Source organism: Siphateles boraxobius, unplaced genomic scaffold (assembly GCF_051911475.1).
Source record: "Siphateles boraxobius isolate OS27281-9 unplaced genomic scaffold, OSU_SipBor_1 6, whole genome shotgun sequence".
In the NCBI taxonomy this organism is placed as follows: Eukaryota; Metazoa; Chordata; class Actinopteri; order Cypriniformes; family Leuciscidae; genus Siphateles; species Siphateles boraxobius.
Window position 1 is genome coordinate 30,863,685 of NW_027509186.1, and position 23,855 is coordinate 30,887,539.

General features: G+C 36.0%; 4 protein-coding genes across 9 annotated transcripts in view; 1 reads left to right on the top strand and 3 right to left on the bottom strand.

The window, feature by feature from the left end:
• The window catches only part of c2cd3 (C2 domain containing 3 centriole elongation regulator), a 29,302-nt gene extending 26,700 nt beyond the window's left edge, over positions 1-2,602 (bottom strand). Inside the window, exons 1-5 of the mRNA XM_077208884.1 lie at positions 2,417-2,602; positions 1,859-2,125; positions 1,112-1,269; positions 764-960; positions 38-165 (exon numbers count right to left, since the gene is read on the bottom strand). Coding sequence (XP_077064999.1) covers positions 38-165; positions 764-960; positions 1,112-1,269; positions 1,859-2,125; positions 2,417-2,468 — 802 coding nt within the window. The 5' untranslated portion in view covers positions 2,469-2,602. The remainder of the gene's footprint in view (positions 1-37; positions 166-763; positions 961-1,111; positions 1,270-1,858; positions 2,126-2,416) is intronic.
• Positions 2,603-5,014: 2,412 nt separating this feature from the next.
• On the bottom strand, positions 5,015-7,868 carry med29 (mediator complex subunit 29). Its single transcript, XM_077208893.1, has 4 exons — positions 6,175-7,868; positions 6,015-6,085; positions 5,492-5,576; positions 5,015-5,395 (listed from the first exon to the last, which is right to left on the bottom strand). Exons 1-4 carry the CDS (start codon positions 6,331-6,333, stop codon positions 5,171-5,173), a joined length of 540 nt encoding a protein of 179 aa, XP_077065008.1. The 5' UTR covers positions 6,334-7,868; the 3' UTR covers positions 5,015-5,170.
• On the top strand, positions 7,864-13,007 carry rrp8 (ribosomal RNA processing 8). Of its 4 annotated transcripts, none has more exons than XM_077208892.1 (8): positions 7,864-7,935; positions 8,141-8,238; positions 8,321-8,588; positions 8,668-9,556; positions 10,622-10,751; positions 10,835-10,941; positions 11,049-11,145; positions 12,650-13,007. In XM_077208892.1, exons 2-8 carry the CDS (start codon positions 8,155-8,157, stop codon positions 12,761-12,763), a joined length of 1,689 nt encoding a protein of 562 aa, XP_077065007.1. In that variant the 5' UTR covers positions 7,864-7,935; positions 8,141-8,154; the 3' UTR covers positions 12,764-13,007. The 4 variants fall into 4 exon arrangements, with proteins under 4 accessions (XP_077065007.1, XP_077065005.1, XP_077065006.1 ...); XM_077208890.1 differs by having other exon boundaries at positions 7,872-7,935; positions 8,031-8,238; XM_077208891.1 differs by having other exon boundaries at positions 7,872-7,935; positions 8,150-8,238.
• LOC143716366 (uncharacterized) lies at positions 13,002-23,605 on the bottom strand. 3 transcript variants are annotated; one of them, XM_077208887.1, is made up of 15 exons: positions 23,393-23,605; positions 21,123-21,449; positions 20,329-20,637; positions 19,107-19,394; positions 18,870-19,017; positions 18,533-18,705; positions 18,156-18,443; positions 17,480-17,791; positions 15,978-16,265; positions 15,712-15,868; positions 14,529-14,689; positions 14,353-14,428; positions 13,984-14,014; positions 13,706-13,889; positions 13,002-13,261 (listed from the first exon to the last, which is right to left on the bottom strand). In XM_077208887.1, exons 1-14 carry the CDS (start codon positions 23,457-23,459, stop codon positions 13,743-13,745), a joined length of 2,772 nt encoding a protein of 923 aa, XP_077065002.1. In that variant the 5' UTR covers positions 23,460-23,605; the 3' UTR covers positions 13,002-13,261; positions 13,706-13,742. The 3 variants fall into 3 exon arrangements, with proteins under 3 accessions (XP_077065002.1, XP_077065003.1, XP_077065001.1); XM_077208888.1 differs by having other exon boundaries at positions 13,706-13,886; positions 23,393-23,603; XM_077208886.1 differs by having other exon boundaries at positions 13,002-13,886; positions 23,393-23,601.
• Between the last annotated feature and the right edge of the window lie 250 nt (positions 23,606-23,855).

Consider the following 23,855-nt stretch of genomic DNA (forward strand, 5'->3'; position numbering starts at 1 on the left):
TGTTTTAAATTCAGTGAATCAAGTTAATGTGTTTTACCTGACAAAAGGTCAACAGGTGTATGGCTATTTGCCGGGAGATTTTGAGAGGAAGCAGGTTTTGGTTTTCCAGTGGAAGACGTTGGCAAGATATTACCACTTTCTTGAAAATACAAGTAATCCTTCCCTCTGAAACAAGAATATGAGAAGAGTTTTATTGTTAATTAAAACCAAATCTGTTAAAAAAATTATTAATTGAAATAAAACAAATAAAATAAAATATTAGATGAAAAAATTTAACTTAAGAAACATAAGTTTCTTGGCCACTAACTGAAATAAAATAAGTTGAAGTTGAAGTGCTAAAAAAAAAAAAATAAAGCTAAATAAAAAATAATTAAAAAAATAGATAATTAAAAAAATAAAGAAACTAAACTGAAAATTAAATCTGAAAATATACACATAAAATCTAATTAAAATATTAATACACATTTTTATTATATAGCACAATAGTAAAATAAATATTTCTAAAATAACACTGGGGGAATACACATTTTTCACAATTTTTTTAAACATTTTTCACATATATAAGATCATTTAAATATTTTATCCATATTTTTAGTATTTTTATTGAACTTGTCCGTTCATAAACGAGTCAAGTCTGAAACTGATTTCACGATCAGTCATAAGGATGAATGTTGTTGCAGTAGAACAGCATGTCAACTGAGTGATCTAGTTTGTTCCACACTGTTCGTTCAACAATCAAATCATTCAAAACGTAAAAACAAACCTGGGCATGTGACCGTAGCTGCTGCCAGCGGTCTCCTTCACACTCGGGAGAGATGTGGCCTGATCCAGAGATGGCAAAACAGGCATGTTCTGGTCACTTTTTACTCCAGGAGCCTGTGCGTCGAGGCTCATATCAGTCGTGGGTACTGAACTACTGCTGTCATATCCTTCTGTTAACGGTTCCAGGGCAAGCATAACCTACAGTACACGTGAAACAATAACATATAATTAAACTGAGAACCTAAAGACTGAGGAAAAAAAAAACTTCCTGCAGAAAACAGTGAATTTGATCAGATGAAAAAATGCAAACTCAGCTGAGCTCAATCTTACAGCTGAGCATCTCACCAACCTGAAGCTCGCCAAGTTTTTCTGAAGTCGGTGAAACAAGTGTGAAATATCCATTTATGGAGTGAGACAAAGAGAGCCGGGCAATGCCAGGGATTTGAGCTCGAGCTATAGGCAAATGATCAACCTTTGTAAGCACATCCAGCACCAATGAGCCCATATCTGGGAACAAACAAATATTAGGCCTATATTAAGTTATGGATCATATGATGAATAAATCTACACATAAGTTTAAAGGGATAGTTCACCCAAAAATGAAGATTCTCTCATCATTTACTCACCCTCATGCCATCCCCGAAGTTTATGACTTTCTTCAAATAAACACAACTTAAGTTTACTTAAAAAAAGCCTAAAAAACACCACTGAACTTAAGAAATATAATCCATCTCTATGAGTTCATATAATGCAAGTGAATGGGTTTTGCTTCAGAAGACGCTGATTCATCCACTGGGGTCGTATGGATTAGTGTCATAATCGCTGTGTTTTTCAAGCATCAAACTTCACTTGCATTATATGAATTTATTACAAATTTATAAAGCATTTATTATTTTCCTAAAAAATCTTCTAATTGATTATATGAAGAAAGAAAGTGATATATGTCTGGGATGGCATGAGTGTGGGTAAATTATGAGAGAATTTAAATTTTTGGGTGAACTATCCTTTTAAATATTTCTCTCTAAAAAGGGACCGCCAACAATCAACCAATAAAATACACTATATAGACATGTTATAGCAAGCAACCAAGACTAACCTGTCAAATAAGACGTCAGCTGTTTTGCTCCACATCGAACTGGGAAGCGGGCTGTCGATTTAACCCCTTTCTGTTCAGCGTGTCCATCTCTAGGCCTGAAGAAGGTGCCACTGGAAGACTCTCCCCACCATCTGAGCCTGATCAGAGTCACAGGAGGAGCTCTGATGATGGTCCACAGCACTTTACTCACTGTCACTCTCAGAAAACATCTCAGCTGGCCTTCTACCAGAGGAGGAATACTGGTGGATGGAGACACATCACTGAGCACTGCAAAGTGTGGAGAATAATACAGATATGAAGGTCATACAAGAAGAAAAGCCATTTCAAACCTACAAATAGATTTTTCAGTAAACATTCCTCGACATATCAAACAACAAATAAGCATCAGTCTGTGTCAATACGGACTGTCCCGCCAATGAAGTAGGCAGCTCACTAAATTTTGAGACAGTTTTTGTCCTCACTAGGGTTAGCTGCTACGAGATTTAAAATCTCCTTAATAACGTTAGACTGTTGGATTAGCGACAAATAAATAACCAGCTCCACACTAATGTAACTGACCTCTTTTTCTGTTGCTAACACCCTTTGAGGGTTTCACCTTTTTGTTCTTCATTCCTCACATCGAGAGTGTACTAAATAATATTATCAATTAATCAAAACTATCATACTTTGTTGACAGTTGCATTAACAAACATGATACCGCTGAGCAACAGCACTACCAATCAGAGCGCAGAACAACTTCTTCTCTTTGCTTTAACGATCAGTCAGAGGATATTCTAGCGCCGCTAAAGGAATTAAGTGGAATTACGTGAGATTACAAGGGAACAAAAAGGAGAAAAGTGATACCGTGGCGGGGACGTTTGAATGGTTTTAACAAATTTGCAAACCAAAATGTTCAAATGTAATGCCAATATTACTTATTCTACTTATAGCGTTCATACTTATATGTACCCTTCCATTAACTAGTAGCTCACAATAAATAATACACGACATGACAATTATGATTTTTTTGTTATAATATTTTGCAAAGTTAATAAGGCATTAACTGACACTTAAACTTTAAACAATAATAATAAATGATAACAATATAATTTCATATAACAATAGGAACATTAAATGTAATTTTGTTCATATTATTCAAACAGGCATTAACTATGACACTTAAACTGTAAACAAGAATAATAGTATACTTCCATGCAACAATTAAAAAGGAGCATTTAAGGTAACGTTGTTTATAATATTATGCAAAGTTAATAAGGATAGGCCTCAAGTGACACTTTAACTGAAAGCAATAATTGTAAATAGGCTAATAATAATATTGTGCTAACCAGTTTGTATCATGTGTAGGCACGAATGCTCTAGACCAAACTGATGCCTACACTGATTACTGCACAACTTTCTTAATTTCATTGAGCCCTTAAGACGGCAGGTCATTAACGGAGAGGCTGCTTCATAATAAATTCTCTACTGAATTACATAATCCAGCAAATAAATACTGTGCTGGAACAGAGGAACTCAAAACACTTCAAATAAATTTCAAAAACATATATAGCCTAGTATAAAAAATAAATTATCATTTGACCTGGTTGATGAATCCAGGTGTTATAGTGCACTTCACCTCACTGGTTGCATTGTTGCTCATTGGTTTTATGTTTGCATTTGGAAACATTAAGCTCAGTAACAAAATAAGCAGTCAACAACTCAGAAGTGATGTTTCAGTACAATCAGTTTTAAATTATCTCTCTTTTTTTTTTTTTAAATCACTGGAGTACAGTAAAAGTACTAACCCACAAGTTATTGTAAAAAAAAAAACCTCATTTAAATAACATTCAATATTGCCTTCTCAACTAACATAAATAAAATAAGTACATAGAAATAAAAAGTTAAAGCTAAATAGAAATGTTTAAAAAACAAACAAAAAAAGTTAAATTACTAAAAATGTTATTAAAGTTATCAAATATGAAAACAATTCAAAATATTAATAAATAGTTCATCAGTATTTATACAAAAATAACGCAAAAAAAAATTGTTAAATGAGAGAGATGTGTAAGGGGTATACAGTTAAAGACCCAGAACCAGATATGAAGAATGAAGACCCAGAGTCAGAATTATAAAAATTTAAAGAAAATATTTACTGAAGATAGTTTGCAGTTTCATCAGCAGAAGTCAGCTTCAATACTCGCACAGGAGTTCGTAGGCCGCCCCGCTTACAGTTACAAAGATCACAGCAGTTATACCATTTCCAAGGTCTAAGCTACGTCATTGCTTACAGGTTGAATGATTCTCATTGGCTAAGAAACATTAAGAGCCTAAACAATTTAACACATGTGAGGAGATAGGGGTGCCTATCGCCATTAGTCAAGATAGTTGTCGTCCACTCATTAGATTTAGGTCTGTGGTGGCCTCGCAGGTTAGAGAAGGGCGCCGGGGTGTTTGGTCCGAACGTCCAGAACCTACATAGAATGTCATACGCACACACACACACACACACACACACACACACATAACAGACACTACCAAATAACAGCTCCCATCAAGGCTGAAGAGAGTCTGAGCTCCTTATTATCAGTTAAGTATACCAAAACATAATGCTAAAACATTCACTCATTTGGGAGAAAAACAGATCACTGCCATTTAGTCCGAAGGAAGGAAATATACTGGAAAGAATACATCTTAATACAACAATTAAAGTTCGATATAGTAACGCTCAATATAGCTTGACCATATGTCCAGCGAAGAATCATATGTGTCCACGCTGCCTTTAGGACCCTCTACTGATACCAGAGAAAGAGACAAACGGCCTTGTGAGTTACGTGGCCTTCGTGGCCTTCGTGTACTGCGTGCAATCTCAAAGTAAGATTGGAATGCACCTAAAAGAAACTGGTTACTTACATCACATGCATTTAAGACAATATAATTTCACAAGCACAAAGAATATAAAAATTATTATGTGATAATGAATATATTTGATTTTTATAAAGGAAGTATATACATTCAAAAGGATATGATTATAGATGTATTTGAAGAGGCAAGGGATTTTGACCAACCCTTCAGATGTTTTGATATATCTTTTAGAAACTAAAGAGATAGGACCATAGTATGCTATAGGTAGCTTGTTAGATCAAAATAGCAGATTATAAGACACGAACACACACAACCTTTCAAAAATACAAATTTTAATTGTGGAAGTACATTTGTCACAGTGGTAAATAGACAGACAGAATTGAAAATACAAAAAAAAAATTTTTCTTCAATCAGAATCAAAGTTATGCAAGACAACAAACAAAAAAGGAAGCTACCTTGAATTGCCAGCTACTAATTACAAGCTCCCTGACCTTTCCCAGCAATCTTTTTTGAACACTCTAAAAGAGCATTATGAATGTCTTTAGCACATGAAATCTGTGATTTTATCATACTGAGATACTGAGAGTAAGATAGAGACTCAGTTTGCACCGTGTCTGGCTTGGTGGCTGTAGGTACGAGATTTGGAGAATGCTTTGTGCTGTCGATGCTCTGTGAAAGGCACTCGTGGGCCAGCCGCTGCAGAAAAATAAATGTCTTCATGTTAAGAAGTTGAGATCATCAATTTAATAAACTATAATTAAATGACATTCAATAACAACAACAATTCCTTACCAGGCAGAGTTCCAGTTGATCACAGAGAGCATAAAACTCTTCTAAACTTTTGTCAAACCGCTGAACTGCTGCATCATTACCTTTCCTACATTATGAGAGGTGAAATATATATTTTTATAACATATTATAAAACTTGTGTTATGCAATCATAATGTTGTGAAGACTTCAGATACAAAAACCTCTAAGTCCGCCTGACTTTTTTTTTTTTTTTAAATGAGCATTTTTATCAGGCTATGTTTAGGTTCAGTAAATGCACTTAAATGGCAATGAAAATGTTATTAATCAGTTATTGAAATGCCTTATTTTCAGAAATGTCACTGATATGAGTAGAACTTAAAATGCTATTTTTTATGAGGTTTTTGCATCTAAATCCTTCAAATACATACATAATACATAAATACACACATACATATATAGGCTACACACGAACGCGCGCACGCACCCACACACACTCCCGACATCTTGATATCAATTGACAATTATAATAAAATAGGCTACAGACAGAATTTAAATGGGCTCTTACTCTGTTGTTCTTAAGCCGTTGTCAATAGCAGTATTATGCCCAAAATTTAATGAAGCAATGGTCATGACATTCTGGAAACATAAAATTGTAAATGAAAGTTAGTTTCTGTCTCAAACAAGTACTGTTAGCTCGCATGCTCAATGAAATACACCAAACAAACCTGTAAACTATCTTTGAGCAATGGAATTAGCATTTTGAATCTGTGAACGGGGTCAAAATCTTGTTGTTGACTGAGCTGTTGAGCTTGCGTTTGCTGTAAAACAGCTGGTTGCTGAACGCCCATCTGAGCATTGTTGGTGTTCATCTGTTGCGACGCCATTGTTGATAATAAACTCGACCACTTCCGGTTGAAGTTACAGCAACGGATGTGAACAAATCAAGCGGCAAACGTTGGTAGCAAGTAACGTTAGCTTTTGCCTAGACAAGAAAATAAGTGTCTTCTCATTAGAAGACAGAGTCGCGTTCATTCTGGGGGGAAAACTGCGCACAAAAACGTGTAATCGTTCACATTTAAGAATCGAAATGATTGTTACATGACATAATCCGTTTGTAAAAATCGTCCTACACTAACTACAAATGATTAACTCATTCTGATCAGCGCTGAGAAAAGTAACAGCAACCTCTTGATCACGCGCTACTACAGAAGAGGGCTGGGAGATAATTTAAACACTTAAATCTGACATTAAAAAACTTAAGTCAGTAGGCTCTAAATACACAACGAATAATTTTAAAAGAGATTTTTTTTAGATGCATACATTACCAAAATTTCCATTCAACTAGCTTATTCTATTTCCTTATCCTGAATCGTTGTCAAGGCAAGGGTTGAATAAAATAAGGGTTTCAGAAGAAAAGAATAGGCTTGATTTATTAATTACATAAGACATCATTCAGTCACCACGTTTCATGCGAACAACCTGTAACGACCTCGAGTTTCGTGACCGTTAACTGCAATACTTGTTATTTTCAAGTCAGGCATGTTGAAAGTAATAACGTAAAATATTTTAGTAACCGCTAGTGTTTTTGATTTGCTAAAATAAAACGGCTCATTCTATGTCGCTTGGGTTCTGGACACTGGCCTACCTATCTATATTAAGTTGTCAGATTTAGATTCCTCCCAATAAATAATGCAAACAATCTAGTTACAATCTGATAAACGGCAGATTTTTGAATACAGTTGTTTCATAAACCACGATGGAATCAACGTGGGTGAAATGAAAACAAATGGCGCCATCTAGAGGAAAATTTGTGACAACGCGATGAACTATTTTCATATCTTTTTTTGGATGATCGAGATTCGAGACTACACACAATCTGCTTAAATGTGATGGGGACACACGACATAGCCGTGGAACAGAATTTTGAACAGAATTATCGGGTTTCACTGTTTTTATTTTGATTCATTAAAACAAATTGTTCAAAAGAACCGACTCGCAGAAATGACTCGGGCTCCCCCTCGCTACAGGCAAAGACTGTACGAATTTAAGTGTTAAAACACAGAAATTACTTTATCAGTTCATTAGTTAAACTTGGTGCAATCAGCGTCCGCATTCGTTCACTCTCTACCCATATAATGGATCGTGTGTCATGAAATCTTGGTTCGTTGAAACGAACCGTTCGGAAGAACCGACTCGCGGAAAACAAGTTGGACTCCCCATTACAACAAGCAAAAACTTTAAGAGTTAAAACCATATAGACTGTAAAAAAATATTACATTGGTTTCAGGTCATTAGTTAAACTTAACAAAACCAGCTTCGAAATTCGCTCACTTTCTGCCAATATAATGGACCGAGTATCATTTACCAGTGAAAGATTAAGCGCATTTAAACAGCAGCATCACATTAGAAAGGAAGTTGTCACGGTAACCCGGATGTACACAAAAACACGTGTCGGTGCTTTTCGCGTGTGAGAGAGGGAGCGAGATGTAAGTAAGGCGTAAACGTAAATCAATCTGAAATTAGTTGTGGAATACTACTGTCGTATGTTTTGGGGTGTGTGAAAATTAATTTCTTCCAACAGCACGATCAGTTTTACCATCTGACCAGATAAGCAGTCACATAACTGTTTACGGTTAGATTTCAGACTCTATACACTTATTAACACGGTTTACTGTGTTTAACCAACATTAGCAACGTTTGCAATCATGTTTGCTGAAGAGGAATGGACTGATTCTCCATCAGCAGATGGATCATCTTACACTGTTAAAGTGTCTCCTGCCCCCTGCAAGGTATTATTATTATTGTCCCTTATTTAATAGAGGTTTGTCACTTGAATTTCATTTTTTTTACCTGGCACTTTTATCCCAACAGGATAAGTCTGTGGCAAAAAAAAGTCTTTTGAGAACCTTGCAAACATTGGGGTCAATTCCTAACTGGGAAATTGAGAAAGTTTTTGAGGATAGTGACGAGGAGAAAGACGCCTCTCCTGCAGTCCAGACAACGAAAAAGAAAAGGTGCAAAAAGCGTAAAAGAAGGTCTAATGCTGATAATGAAGGGAAGCAGCAAGATAAAGTAGATTCACCTGAAACACCTATGAAGAAGAAGCAGAAGCTAATGAAGAAGGCCATGAAAGGAATAAGTGAGAGCACGTGCTACTAATTTTATTTGTCCACAATCTTGAACATTACTGACTTTTTCACATCAATTTGTGTTTACAGGTTCTAAGGTGTCACAAGATTCCAAAAAAGATAAGAATGACATAGGAGTCGGTCGTCTGTTGGAGGAAAACGAAAGTCAAGCAGAGACAAAGCTAAGCAGAAAGCAGTGGAGGAACAAGATGAAGAACAAAAAACGGTGTAAGAACAAGTATCTTACGAAAACGACAGGTTTTGATGATGCCAATGTAAAGAAGGAACCCTTAGTTCAAACACTGGACATCAGCAAATCCAAGAAAGTGCTCAACCAAAAGTCTAAAAAACTGACTGGTGTCGAAAAAGCCAATGTAAAGAAGGAACCCTTAGTACAAACACAGGACAGCAACAAATCAAAGAAAGTGCAGAAACAAAATTCCAAAAAAACGAAAAAGTCTTGTGAAAAGAATGGTATTTCCTCCACTACAGATGATGTTGAAAATTGTAAAGACTTTAAAACAGATAAAACTTCCAGAATAGCAGATCACTCTCTTAGCAACGGTAACATCTCGCGTGAAGTGGACGGAAAAGAGAAACCTTCTAAAATGATGAAAAAATCGCAATTGCAGGCAGAGAAATTGCGTCGTATTTTAAAGTTGCGTCATACTGATGATGGTAATAAAGCCACAGAGGAACCAGAAGAACCGAAAGGTACAAGAGTGAATATGAAGAGTGATGAAGAGCAAATGGCAACTGACCCCTCAACTGCTTTAAGGACAAAGATGGTGAGGCAGTTAGAAGCTGCTCGATTCCGCTACATCAATGAGCTGCTTTACACGTCGACCAGTGGTGAGGCCAAACGCATGTTTCAGCAGGACCCAGAAGCCATCGCGGTTTACCACAAGGGCTACACAACACAAGTTCAGCACTGGCCCACAAACCCTGTGGATTCGATCATTTCCTATATTTGTCAAAAGTGAGAGAACATGCTTTTTGTTGATTTCTTTATGTAGGATTATACATCATGTCCATATTCCAGGATGACAGTGTCAAGATTCATCAGGCTCAAATTTTGAAAGAATGTTTGGGAAGGGAGTATGAAGAATTATTTCCACACATGAATTGGCACCTCTGAGTCCAGACCTTAAATTCTTTGAAAGTCTTTGACATGTGCTGGAGTTGACTTCAGAGTCCTCGATTGTTGCATTGTCGATACATGATCTTGACCAAACATTTATGCACCTCTTATGATGTTATTTCCATCAAGAGGTGCGTCAATTTTTCTTCATGCTCCCTCCCAAACATGCTCACAATATGCTGTTGCCAAACATTTAAAATGCTAGAAACATAATAATCATTGCAATAAGGATCCAATCATAGACTTCTAAGCATCTAAGTATATAAATGTGTTTTATTTATACAATTATTTTTAGTAATAACAATAAAATAATATTTAATAATCCTATTTAATGTAGTATATTTTTGTGGGTATATGTTTTTAATATATATATTTTTTATATATACAATATTTAAAAAAAATAGCAAGAATAGAAATTGATATACATTCACATTAAACACAAGACAGATGGATTTTGCATGGTCTTTTTATTTTATTTTATCCTTTTATTTTATCCCCTTGTCATGGCTACTATAGTATAGTTTTGTTCTACAGTTAATTGTTTGTTTTAAAACATCAGGCCAAACTTGTTTTAATTAAACTAATGCTGTTCACTTGAAGGAGTGAATGAAAGCAGCCGTTGAACGTACATCGGTTGTACACTCGTTATTGCAGTGCAATGTGGGATAGAATGAGTGCACTCAATAACGTCCACTATGGTTTCGGACACCACTACAAATGTCTGATCCTTCAAATAATGTCCTATTTTATGGTATAGGGGGCGATTTCGGATTTTCGGATTCAGCCACAGTGGTCATGCATGGAATGATCTTCCATGATTACAAAAATACAACATTTGAAGTGTTTTTTTCTTTTTGGTTGTCGCTAAATTGTCCATGAATTTCCTTTTCTTCTTTTTTTCAGGCCACCTTCTTTAGTTGTCGCAGACTTCGGTTGTGGCGACTGTAAAATTGCACGGACTGTGAAGAATAAAGTACACTCTTTTGATTTGGCTCCGGTTTGTGATCTTGCCACTGCATGTGACATGGCAAAAGTAAGTAGCTATTATAGTAATAAAGCTTTTGATTTATAATGCAGACAAAATACTAAAGGCAGCACTCTTTTACTTTTTCACAGGTCCCGCTCCGTGGTTCTACAGTAGATATTGTGGTTTTCTGTCTTTCTCTGATGGGGACAAATCTGGGAGAGTTTTTGGCAGAAGCAAACAGAGTCCTGGTGATGGGGTAACTGACTCATATTACTGATATTAACAATTCCTTAAAGTTATTTTAAAACCCAAACCCGTTGTGTGTCTAACATTAGTCCTTATATATGCTCTTTTCCAAAACAGGGGTGTTCTTAAAATTGCTGAAGTGGCTAGTAGATTTGAAAACATACGTGCGTTCATTGGTGCACTGTCAAGTCTGGGCTTCAAGATAGTCAATAAGGTAATGTTCTGTTTATTTCCAGTGTACGTACAGTACTGTTCAAAGCTTAGGGCTAGTAAGATTTTTTTTGGATTAAATTGATTAAAAGCGACAGATTTCTTTTCCAAATAAATAATGTTCTTTTGAACTTTCTGTTCATCAGAGAACGAATTCGGAAGCTGATTTCATCCAGTTTAACTAAAAAACTGAAAAAGTCATTACTGTGTATCAACACTTAGGTGTAGCGAGTTGTAGTCTTTGGTTGTAGCGAGGGGAAACCTGAGTCATTTCCACGAGTCGGTTCTTTTGAACAGTTTGTTTTAATGAACCAAAATATTAGCAGTGAAAACCAATCATTCTGTTCAAATCTCCCACGGATATTAGTGTCGTGTGTCCCCAATGAAAAATGTAAATTTGACTCTTGATATGATTTGAAAATACGGTTTAAGAATACTTGTGTTTGTACCTTAACATGTACTGTACCTGGTCCTCATATTTTTGTCCACTTATGACCCCCCTCTTTTGGTATCATATGACCTAATCAGGTGACCATGTCACATGACACAAATTGATCATGCTATGAAAGTATAGCATACTAGTGTCTCTCAGCGTGTTAATTTTCCCACACCCTGATAAAGGCTTGTTAGCTGTAACGCGTCGATGTGTGTCTTTTTTTTTATTTGTTTTTTAATAATTTAAGCCATCATATAATAATGGCTTTTTAGATCTATTGATCTTGAAAGTCTTGTATTCACATGTTTTTCATGAGGCAAATAGTAGTTGGAAGACTTGATAGTTGGTGATCATGATTGAGGGGCCGTTCACACAACACTGTTTTCAACTAAAAACTGGAAACTTTTTAAGCGTTTGGTCATTACACAACAGTGTTTTGGGGGCCTGAAAAGGCAAACTTTTTTCAAAGTGCAAGTTTTTGAAAACGATACCATTACTAAACGATACTACAAAAACACGAATTTGTGAAGAAACGGTGTGGCGCATATTGTTTCTTTAAAAAGTGACATTGCCAACTACTGGCCTGGCATGCATAATACAGCGTTTTAATCATTTTCGTTTTAACAACGCTGTCGTCTGTATGCAACAAAAAAAACCGCAAAGGGATAAACGTTTACATTTTCGCTTCATCGTTGTCGTGTAAACATACTTTAATCTTCAGATGTTTGTGTAAAACTCATAGGACAGCTGTCAAACCAAATCTATCCAATCATTAAAATAATCTTCTTCTTAATTTTTATAAATGATTGTTAGTTGCAGTTCTAATGCTGTATTAGGGATGGAAAGTCAGGCCAACTGTGCAGTGTTGCAGACTAGGATTGTGCTGTTCTGCAAGTATGCTAATCAATAATGGAATATATTAACAATCACACTAACATAAAATGTTCTAGTTTCTCAGCTTTTTCAGTAAAATAATGGAGATTGCAACAGATCATAATTTATTAATCAAAATGTAGCTTCAATTTACTATATAATAAATACAAGCTGTTTATTTCCACTCATTTTTCTTTAGGACACAGAAAACAGCCACTTCTACTCTTTTGAATTCACAAAGACAGAAGAAGCACCAGAGAATGCAAAGAAAGCTGGACTTCAGCTGAAACCTTGCCTGTACAAGAAACGATAAACATGCATAAAGTAAAAATTTTGCTTTATGGTTGGACTGTGTAGTGTGTATGAAAAGTTTCATCAGCAATAATGACATAGTATTTGTAACCTTTGTAAATCAATGTAACAGGGACATACATTGTATAAAAAAGGCTTTAATGTGATATTTTAATCAATTTTGACTTTGTGAAAATTATTATATATTTGCTTATGATTGGAGTAAGCATTTTACGTGCAAACACTGACTCAATACTTAATTTAAATTTGTCAAGTATTTTATTCTCGTTTTACAAGTATCACAGTAACATTATTTCATCTAAACATCTTACAACAGAACATCAGCAACACGTAGGAAGACCAGTCGTCATTCAGACAAAGACTAAAAATATAAGTAGTTAAAAAATCAGACTGGACAGTTGCAGTACTTTACAGATGTATAATTCCCCCACCGTATACTGCACGATCACCAGAGGGTGCTACAGCGTTACAGATTCAGTCAGTTTGTGCACTACAAGTCCTGGTGGAATTGAAACAAGATAGAAGACAACCACCAGACGTTTAAAGTATATGTCTGTGCAAATCAGATCAAAATAACAATCTAAAAAGATAGGAAAACATTTATTGCAAACGTGCTCATAAAAACAATGCTACTTAATTATAATGCTGAAAGTAATACCAAGCTACTTAAATCTGGGACTTTGCCCTACAATTGGTATTGGCAATTGAGGAATAAGAACACATATATATCACAAACACTTATGTAAGGCAAGTCCAATGTAAATATACAGTGGTGTCCAAAAGCCTGAGACCACTAGTGAAATTTACATAATAACAATTTCTCTTTCATTACCAGTTATATTATTTTATATAAAAATGATTTTCTAGGTATTTTCCCCTTTTTGAAAGCATGCACCCAAGCTGGCCTGAACTCTAAAAGTGTGTGCAAAAACTGATATATTACCTGCATAAAACCCAACCGGTGATTTACACAGTGCTTTTCACACAGTGCTTTTAACATCTAAAACAATAGAATAGTGCACAAGCTCAGCATAGTGCGGCCCAGCCTCGCCTGGAAGCCCCGTCCTCTCTGGGCAACGAGGGTCCTGCATCAGAGCTGCTAGAGACTCGCGCTCTCTCCTGTTCTTCTTTTTTAAACAAACAAACAAAAATGTAATACTTGATTTAAATGAGCCATTGATATCTTATTTGACAAATGAATCGTATAACACTTCTGAGTACCTTTTGTGATGAGTCACTTTTCTCACTTTTACTAGAAAGAAATAACAATGGGATAAAACATGTTCATTTATACAGGTCTGTTTCTTTGTACAACAAAAAAGGCATCACTTATGCAATTTTAATTGACATCATCAGTCTCTACCACTCAGACATGAACAATCTGTTTATGTCTTGTGAATAGCAGAGTAGCGGTAGATGTGGTTTTTCGTCTGCCAGCTTGTGCAAGCCACCATGTATCCTGTTTATGAACACTATGCATGTTATTGGTCTAGGTAAGATACCTTGCTTCCTGTTTGCCTCCAGTAATCTCACCTGTATAGTAATATATAACTAAATTGTACCTAAGGTTGTTAAAGCAACTGTACTCACCAGAGGACAAACAAAACGATGATCAAGATGAGGGCGATTGCAGCGGCTGACGTGATGCAGATGGTGATGAATATCACTGTGGATAATCAGACATAGAATTCTGAGCTAATTCACAGCACATCTATATACTACCAATATTGATCATCTAGACTAGGGCTGATATGTGCAAAACTCACTGTGGTCAGTCTCTTCACTGGTTACATCCACACGAAGGAAAAGTTTAGCCGTGTGGTGCTGGTACGAGACATGGCATATGTACAGTCCTGCATCCAGGTCGGACACTGGTTCTGTAAAAACTAATGCCAAGGCAACAGTGTGTGCTGCTGACCCGTCCTCCCTGGGATAAGAACAATTCAGAGGCATGGCTCAGAGAAAAAAAGAACACTGGTGTGTGTGCAAAAAAAGTCAATTTATTCCCTAGAAACTAATAGATGGAACATAGAGAAGAATTTTGGTTAATTTGTCATTAGCACATACAAAACAAATTACAATGGTATTGAAAAAGTTAAAGGAATAGTTTAGACAAATAAAAATTTGCTCAAATAAAATAATTTACTCCCTCTCATGTCATTTCAAACCTCTTTGACTTTCTTTGTTCACTCTGCTCTTCTGAACAGAATAGTAGTGAATGGTGACGCATGCTGTCAAGCTCTTAACTTGCTTACATCTTTTTGTGACTTTGTTATTATTATTAATTATTATAATAATAAATATTTCTATTTAGCTTTATTTTTATTTCAGGTTTAGTCATTTTAGTACTTCACTGATTTCAGTTAGTTGTTAAGGGAACATTTCTAATTTACCTTTTTATTATCTACTATTTCAGCCTTATATCAATTAGCAAAAACAATTTGTAATACATGTAGTTTTAGTTTTAATTGACAATGACACTTAGTTGTAGTTTGACAGCATCTGTCTCCATTCACTTTCATTCTATGGAAAAGAGCAGCATGAACATTCTGCTGAATATCTTTTGTGCTACATAGAAAAACAAGTTTGGGATGAAATGAGGGTGAGTAAGATAATGTAGTAGTGTCCATTAAAAATGACAAACTTAAGGGAACATTGCTCTGTGATAAGAATAGTAAAAGCATGTGATGGTTCAAGCAAAACGAATAATCTAGATCTTCACAGTCTGATGCAGTGAAACATTATTGTTAAAACTTTAACTAGCCCTTCTCTATTTATCCCTCTGGGTGTCTGACATAAAATAAAAATCAATGTGCACATTTAGGCTTTAAGAGAGAGTGCTGTGGAACTGCACCTTAGGCCGTGATACTGTCTTTTCTATTTTTTGATGGGCCTATATGAATTCTTAAGTATGTTGTGCCTTATGTAAACATGCATGACTCAACATACCTGTAACATGTTGTCTTGTATGATGATGCGTTGCCGTGGGCTCTGAGAAGTATCTTCTGATTAGGGAGGTTTTCTTGCAATGCTAATCGATGCACACGCTGGCCATGACCTCTACGATCAAATGTGGTTTTGTTTACAACTTCAATAGATGAGATAGCTGATTGGAAGAAACAACAGATTGCGTTATAAAGCAAATAAAATACATTTACTAAATGAACAGCCAGAATTCATGCCAATCACCATTTTTTAAGTTGAGAAACACTTACAGTATTTTGGAACACGAATCGTCAGTCTCTCATCCCTGCCGAGCTTGTTCTGGATCAGACATATCAAATTCTTTCCCTCATACTGACTGAGTTCAAATTCATAAGTTGAATTGACTTCTACTTTAATTCCGTTATAGTTGGACTCAGTAGTTGCCGGAATTATGGTGTCTTCATCAGGAAGGATCCAGGATATGTTGGGTTTCACCCCTTCGCCGCTATACTTGCACACAGCATGCCAAATATGAGTGTATCTCTCTTCACCCAAAAACACACGGCTTGCAGACGGACCTAATAGCAAAGAGGTTTTCATTACTTGATGTATCGGCCAGTGCTTCCATTAGCTATATATAATCTTAAGGCCAGTTCTCATTGCACCGACCAACAGCAACAGACACATATGTCAGGTTTTGGTGGATCAGTGAGTTACCCCAGTCACTGTCTGGTGTAGGTCAGTGGTTGTTTTCACTGATCGAACATGTTTAATTGGCATTTGTCGGTGGTTGAATGTCTGAGACGTACTGTAATCTGATGATTGTCCGTGTTGGTCGGTGTCTCATTGCAGTGTGAATTGGACTTTATTCAGCATGAAATGGAAATTCACCCATCTATTTTCTTAATGCATGTTATTAATCTTAATGTGAACCATTCATCATACATATATGTATGCATTTTTGTTACCCCCTAAAAAGATCAATACACGAAACTAAGCTCTGTTCTACATTTTTCTTTTTTGTAAATCCATTTCACTTAGACGTACACCACGATACGAAATACTAGATCTGAACTAGAACTAGATCTTACATTGCGACTAAAGGAATAGGGTTTGAGATAGGTTAAGCGCAACTGATTGCATTTGTAGTATCATGTCGATTACCAGAAAAAAATTGTTTTGACTCGTCGTCCCTCGTATTATTTTTTTAAAATGCAAAAATCGAGATTTCGGTGAGGCCCTTACAATGACATTGAAAAGCGCCACTTACAATTTTTGTCAAAACGTATTATTTGAGCTGTAAAGTTATTCTTATTATTTCTGCGGTCATTTAAAGGTTTTAAGTGTTACATTGTCATGGAAATGAAGAAGTAAAATTGAATATAACTTTACACAGAAAAGGTTCGGAAGCAATTTTTCACACTAAAATCATGTTAACATATACTGTAGTTTATATATTGTGTCTATATTGTTGACACTTAGTATTTTAAGGTTTAAAGATTGCCCCAATCACTTCCATTGTAAATACACCGTAACCCAGATTTTTGGAGTCAATTCATTTTATTGGTAATCAACATTATGCCACCTGCTGTTGATTAAGCTTAACTTTTACAAGAATATTTCTTTAAATTCCAGCAATAAGCAGCACAGCATACAGATTGGCCCAGTTTCGCACTGATATACAGTGACAATTAGGTTAGTGAATGGTTTGACATTTAGTTTCCCAATGTAATTAAATGAATACATTTTGGCTCAAGAGGGGTTTTGGGGTTATTGTAGTAATAAAACTTACCTAAGCGTGGGAGGTCAATAGTCTTGTTCTCTGGTTTCTCTAACCCTCGAAGCTCAACCGCACAGGTCACGCTGCATCCGGCATGTGAGTAAATAGGAATACCTGCCGTACTCTGGGCAGCTACCATATGACTCTGCTGAAAGTCAGGCTGACTCATTACGAATTCACTAGAGCCACTGTCATTGCCATGGCAGTCTACGGCCCAGGTGATGGACGCTGCTGGAGTCTGGCTCTGCACTGAACACACCAGCCATGTGTATGCAACGCCACTGTCCCATTTAATACTAGACTGCAAGGTTATATTTGGTGGTGCTGCAAAAAAGACCAAAATCAATAAACAACATGTTTATCAGAACGTTTGATAGATAGCTGTTATAAAACCTAGTCTGTCTATCCATCCATCCATCCATAAAAACATTAGACAATTTGTTTTCAATGGTTTGTGTATGAAAAACTCTGCTTTTAGTTAAAAATTACAGTTGAGTCTTTGAATTTCAATTACAATTAAATTTGAATCTCAATTCTACATCCTGTTTGCTACAACAAATTCAAATTCAGGAATCTAATTTAAAAGGCACTGAATGGTGCACAACCCTGCTACATGTTTAAACATCTAGAAGAAATTTAGAGAGTAAGTAGGCATTGTTCATGATGACTGCAGCCATCAGTGTCTTACCACACATAGGAAGAGCAATCTGCCGCCTCTCTTTTTCCATGAAAGCAGGATGGTCGACTACACACTCAGCTACATATTTGCGTGCCATGCAGCTGGGCACAGTCAAGACACTTTTGACAGAATAAGATCCATTATAGGATGTGACATTAGACTGAATTGTACTATTCATGTCTTGTGAAATGATCCAGGACATGTTTGCAGTGGGAACAGCATTGAAGGCCAAACACTCAATGTGAATGTACTCTGAATTCTCTACTAAATTCACACTGATGTTTGGGGGAAATGTCACTAAAAACAAAAACATATTTAAAAAGTAAATAGAGTGTAGAATGTGAATGCAGTTTTATGATAAAATATTATGACAGCAAATACAATACCTGGCAATATAACTTTTGGATTCACTTCAATTGTGAATTGCAAGGAAACTTGATGCCTACGGTAAGAGGCCTGACAGAGATACTGTCCAGCAAGGTGCAGCTCTACAGGACCTCTGGTTATAAAGATATCGCTGCCAACCACATCTACATCCTCAGGCAGTGGTTGGCCTTCTCTTGATTAAATGAAACAAAAGTGCAGAGCAAGCATTTCACAACTTGTCTCAGTGTCTTAGCAAATGCTGTAGCAAATATACTAGAATCCAATATTTTTATAATGTGGAGGAAATTGTCTAGAACTATCATTTTGTTGCATCAGTATATTATTAATAATTCTTACCTGGAACAGTTTATTTTATAACTTGGTACATTGCCCAAAACATCCATCTTGATTTTAATGCCCGCGTCCCCCACCTGAAACGCCAGTGAAGTCTGATTCTCACTGTTAATGGGATCATCAACGTCCTTCAGCTGAAGTGAGGAAAGATCTAGAGGGAACAAAGATTTACAAGTAAGAGACCGCTTCAGACATGCTACATATGTGTATCTATTCAGTTTAAATAGTGCTGGTACTCACAGTAAATTGGCAAAGTGATTGTCCTTGTGTTTATGAAAGGGAGAAACATGTAGCCAAAAACACAAGAGATATTTTCTCCTTCATAAGGATCTGATGGGAACCAGTAAGAACTGATAACAGAATCTGGTTTGGAGTCATTTTTCAGTAAAGGTGGTGTGTTCTTGAATTCAGGCAGTCTCCATGTGATATTTGGATGTGGCCTCCCCCCTGTTGCCATGCAGATGACCTCTTGAAAGTCTTCTCCTCCTTTTTGGACCAGGACGGTCTCTATGCTCATAATAGGAGAAACTGATAAAAAGAAGAAAAGTGCCAATATGAACAGTGGAAGTTCATGAAAAATCCTCTAAGAGACTATCCTATTTAGAAAACTGAGAAGTGTATCTGTTAGTATGATCTTAAGGTTAAACAAGCTGACATTTGAGTTTAACTGAGTTTTATCAGCTGTTCCTTCGATTTACCAAGCTGTTGGAGATGCTAACTATAGCTCCAACAAGGACAATTGGTTTAGATGTCATGTTTCAAGAAATAACAAAGTCTGAATTCACTAAAAAGTAGCGGCACTTTTGCGTGCAGTATTTCAGTGCAAAGCCCTATTCACTAAACACATGCAATCTAGTTTTGCTAGGCACTAAATGCACTGAAATAGCGCAGTGAGTATTCAAATTAAGCTGTTGTTCTTCTTTTCAGGCCAAATGCTATGCTTTATGTAAATTCTAATTTATATGTAAAATTTGCCTTCATAGATTGTGTCTTACATACAAATAAGCATGTCTGTTTATAAGTAAATATTTTAAATTACAAGTCTATTTGTAAATTACAACATCTATTGCAATTAATTGCGATATTACCGCTAACATAAGGCAGGAGGTAAACAGAATTTTATAAAGAGATGTTCATGTACATTTTCTATCAAAAATGGCTGCAGTAATTGAACAAATGATGGAGAATTATTATGTGTTCTGTAATGAACTGCAAGAAACAGAAGTGCTGAAATTTATTCTTCACAGTTTTTCTAAGTTTTTGTATTGTATAAGAAACACCTCTATGCTGTAGCTTCAGAGTATGTGACTTTTGTGGTCGGACAGCTGCTGCAAATACCGCAGGAAACACATGCAACACTGGTGCAAAGTGCAGGAACAGAAAAGTAATATATGTTGTCTGACACTCTCTGGCATTTCCTAATAATCTTTTGATTACCTGTACCAATCAAAGCTGAACTTACCAAATGTGTCCACCTCGATGTTGACTCTCTCAGGTTCAGTAAAAGCTGAATGATTGACCACACAGGTTACAGTGCTCTCATTATTCATAATTAAGGGGAAGCGCAGTACACTGATTGAACTGGTTGTGCCATTGAGATGAACTGTATTTGTCATGTTCACAGAGAATATGTCATCTCTTGGAAGGGCACCAGAAATCTCCCATCTAATCACAGCCTTAGGCTTGGCACTGGAGGCAGAACAAGTGACAGCATGGTAGAGGGTCCTGTTCACAACTTCCTTCTTCAAAGTTATGTCAATATCAGGCCGAGCTTAGAGACAAAACAGAGATACTGATGAGTTTTGCATGTATGTCATCTCAAATTTAAATGAATAGATCACCCAAGATTTTTTAAATGTCTTAATTTACTCACCCTTCAAGTCATACATAAAAAAAAAATTGCTGGAAAAAAGCTCAAATTACAATGAAAGTGAAGGGGGACTCCAAAACTGACATAAAACACCATAAATGTAAACCATTTGACTTATGCCTTGCAGGAACCAATTGTTCCAATGTTTTATGTCAAAGCTGACGTGACGTGTCTTAGAATGACATATTAACAGCTCAGTGTTATTGCTTTCATTGTTTGGAAAAGAGGGTCCACACAATTTTGCAAAATACATTTTTGTGTGTGTGTTTCATAGAGGAAGAAAAGTAGGTTCACTACAACATGAGAGTGACTAAATGATTTGAATTTCATTTTTGGTGAACTATTCAGAAATCCGTCTTCACACTTCAATCTTTATTCATACTCACCAATAACACTGAAAAACATGGTGTCCTTTATTTCATCCTCATCAGAGTTAAAGATGCATGCATATTCTCCCTCTAGGTCGAGGCTTGTCACGTTTATCTTTACGGTAAGGTTTGTAAGTGATGCCGGGATATCAAAGTTTTCTCTGTTGAAAGGCTTCTTATTCTGATGGTATCCTACCATTTTCTTTGACCTCTTTGAAGAATCCAGCCGGTTCCAGGAGGAGTAAAGGATTTTACTTTGTCCAGTGTACAGACAATGCAAGTAGACCTCCCCTCCCAAAATCCCTGTCACAGTTTGGCTGAGAACCAAGTCTCTGGCCTCTGAATCTGAAAGTATATAAATAAGGAGGGGGACGAATATTACTCAAAGATTTAATGACATAGTCCATTACAGTAATCATTATGGTAACAACTAATTTTATTTTTTATTTACGTTCAGCGTGTCCCCTGCTAACCCCACATATATAAAGCACAGTCAGGGGAAGTGTTAGCACTTGGCACTCGTAATAAACTTTGACAGATTTCTTCATTCATGATAGGGCGGCCAACAAAAGGATTTCTTGACATGTCCATTTAACAGTCCCTAACATTTTGTGAAAGTAATCCCGAAGGGCATATTACGTAACCCAGAGTAAATTAAGAAACAACATTCTTAAAAGGATAGTTCACCCAGACAAAAAATAAGTAAGTTCTGTCATTATTTCTTCACCCTCATGTGGTTTCAGACCTGAAGGACCATTTTCATTGTGGAAGGCAAAAGAAGACATTTTAAAGAATGTCATAGCTGCGCTTTTCCATATATTGAAAGTTAATGGGGATTTGGGCTTTCAAGCTCCAAAATAACAAAAAGCACCATACAAAGAATAGAAAAGTAGTTTTGTGTGATATACAGCAAGTCTTCTTAAGTTATACTGAACTTTAGGTCAGGTCGACTACTTTTTGTGATGCTTTTGCATCCTTTTTGCATCCAGTCTCCATTCATTGTGATGGAAAAAAGCAGCCAGCACATTATTAAAATATCTCCTTTTGTTCCAATGAAGAAAGAAAGTCATACAGAGTTTAAAAATGACATGAGGGTAAATAAATGACAGAATTTTAATTCTAGGTGAACTATAAGGACCATTCCCAATTTTGCACTGTTCAGAAAAGCTAAAATTATCTTAAAAATGCAATGTACTGGCAACATTGCTTACAATGTTTAAAGGATATGCATAAGGCCCTAATAAAAAAAAGTGGAAAAAAAAGTCTGGGGTTGAAATTGAGTCGCTTTGCACGAGAGGAAGCAGATGTTTTTGGTTTTTCAGTCATGTGACACGACTTTCCAACACAGGTCTTTCACACACATGTTGCGTGCTGCTGTAAACCGCACGCATACCACTGTACCTGATTCATCGTCATTTAACTGATTACATGCAAACACAATTCTGTGTTCAAAATCACAGCTGCATGCGTCATCACTACACTGATTTAATACCGTTACAAATCTTGACACCAGCAAGACACAGAAAAGAAACACAAACTGTTAAACACAATTGCAATAGACATTTTTATGTTTATTCACTTCATTTTATGGAAAAAAAAGATGAATCTTGCCTTGCTATTGTACATACTGAACAATTTAAACCACATTTGATTTTTTTTTTAAATGTTATCTTTTCTAGGGATCTAATTTCATCAGTACTTCCAAATAAATACAAGACAGAATTTATTGTTTACATGCCACATTGGTTTCAGAATGAAAGGGACATGTGGTTAAATGTTTCTTCTCGAAACGACAGTGGAAATGCCTAGAGCAGAATTTGTTAAAAAATCTTCATTTATTGCATGCAGCTCTTCTCAATTAGCAATAGATATAAGGCTTATCATTATAAAAAGCCTCACTTACTCAAAATTCTACTGCAATAACAGCCAAAGCTCAAAATAACAATAGCATCAAATCAAATAGCATGTAAATTTCAAAAAACTAACAATAATATTTTTTGGTGGACAATTGCAGAAAATTGTCATTCCCTCCCTTTTTCTCTGGAAATGTATTCTCAGTGTGAACAAACTGACAAAGATTGTCAAATGAAATGTACAGGTTGTGTTGACATGTTTTACCAAATGCTTCTAATTTACATTATTCCATCCAAAGGCTGTCTGTTCTAATATATAGCCTACCATATAATATGCAAGATATTCAAAGGGGCCAGAAAATACAACAGCATCATCTGATACAAGCTGCTCAAAATGAGCCAAACATTATTAAACCTGAGAGGATATAAACCTACCTTGCAAGTCCATGCTGTGAGCAAGATTCAGAACCATTCCTAAAATAAAAAATATTGGCAGGCCCATGTTGAAGTCATTAAAGAAGGCAACTAGAGCAAAAAAACACTTGAATGTATGTGCCAGGGTGTGTGTGAGTGGTTGAATCTGTTAGGCTGTGGGGCAGAAGAGGTCATAGTCAGCTGCCAATGGTTGGTGTGTGTGTGTGTGTGTGTGTGTGAGTGTTCCTCAACCCAAACCCCAAAATATTCGCGCTTTGAATAACCCACAAACTGCTTGTCTCCACTATATTTTTAAATCATTACCTAAAAATGAATCTCATGCCCATTTATTATGGACATAGATTTGATATAGTATCTTTTTTTTCTGTATGTTCTGGTGTGACAACAGGTTATGATCTAACAGTAATGAAATTATAATTACTATATTTACTATTTACTATAATTATAATAAAGTTAATGAGTT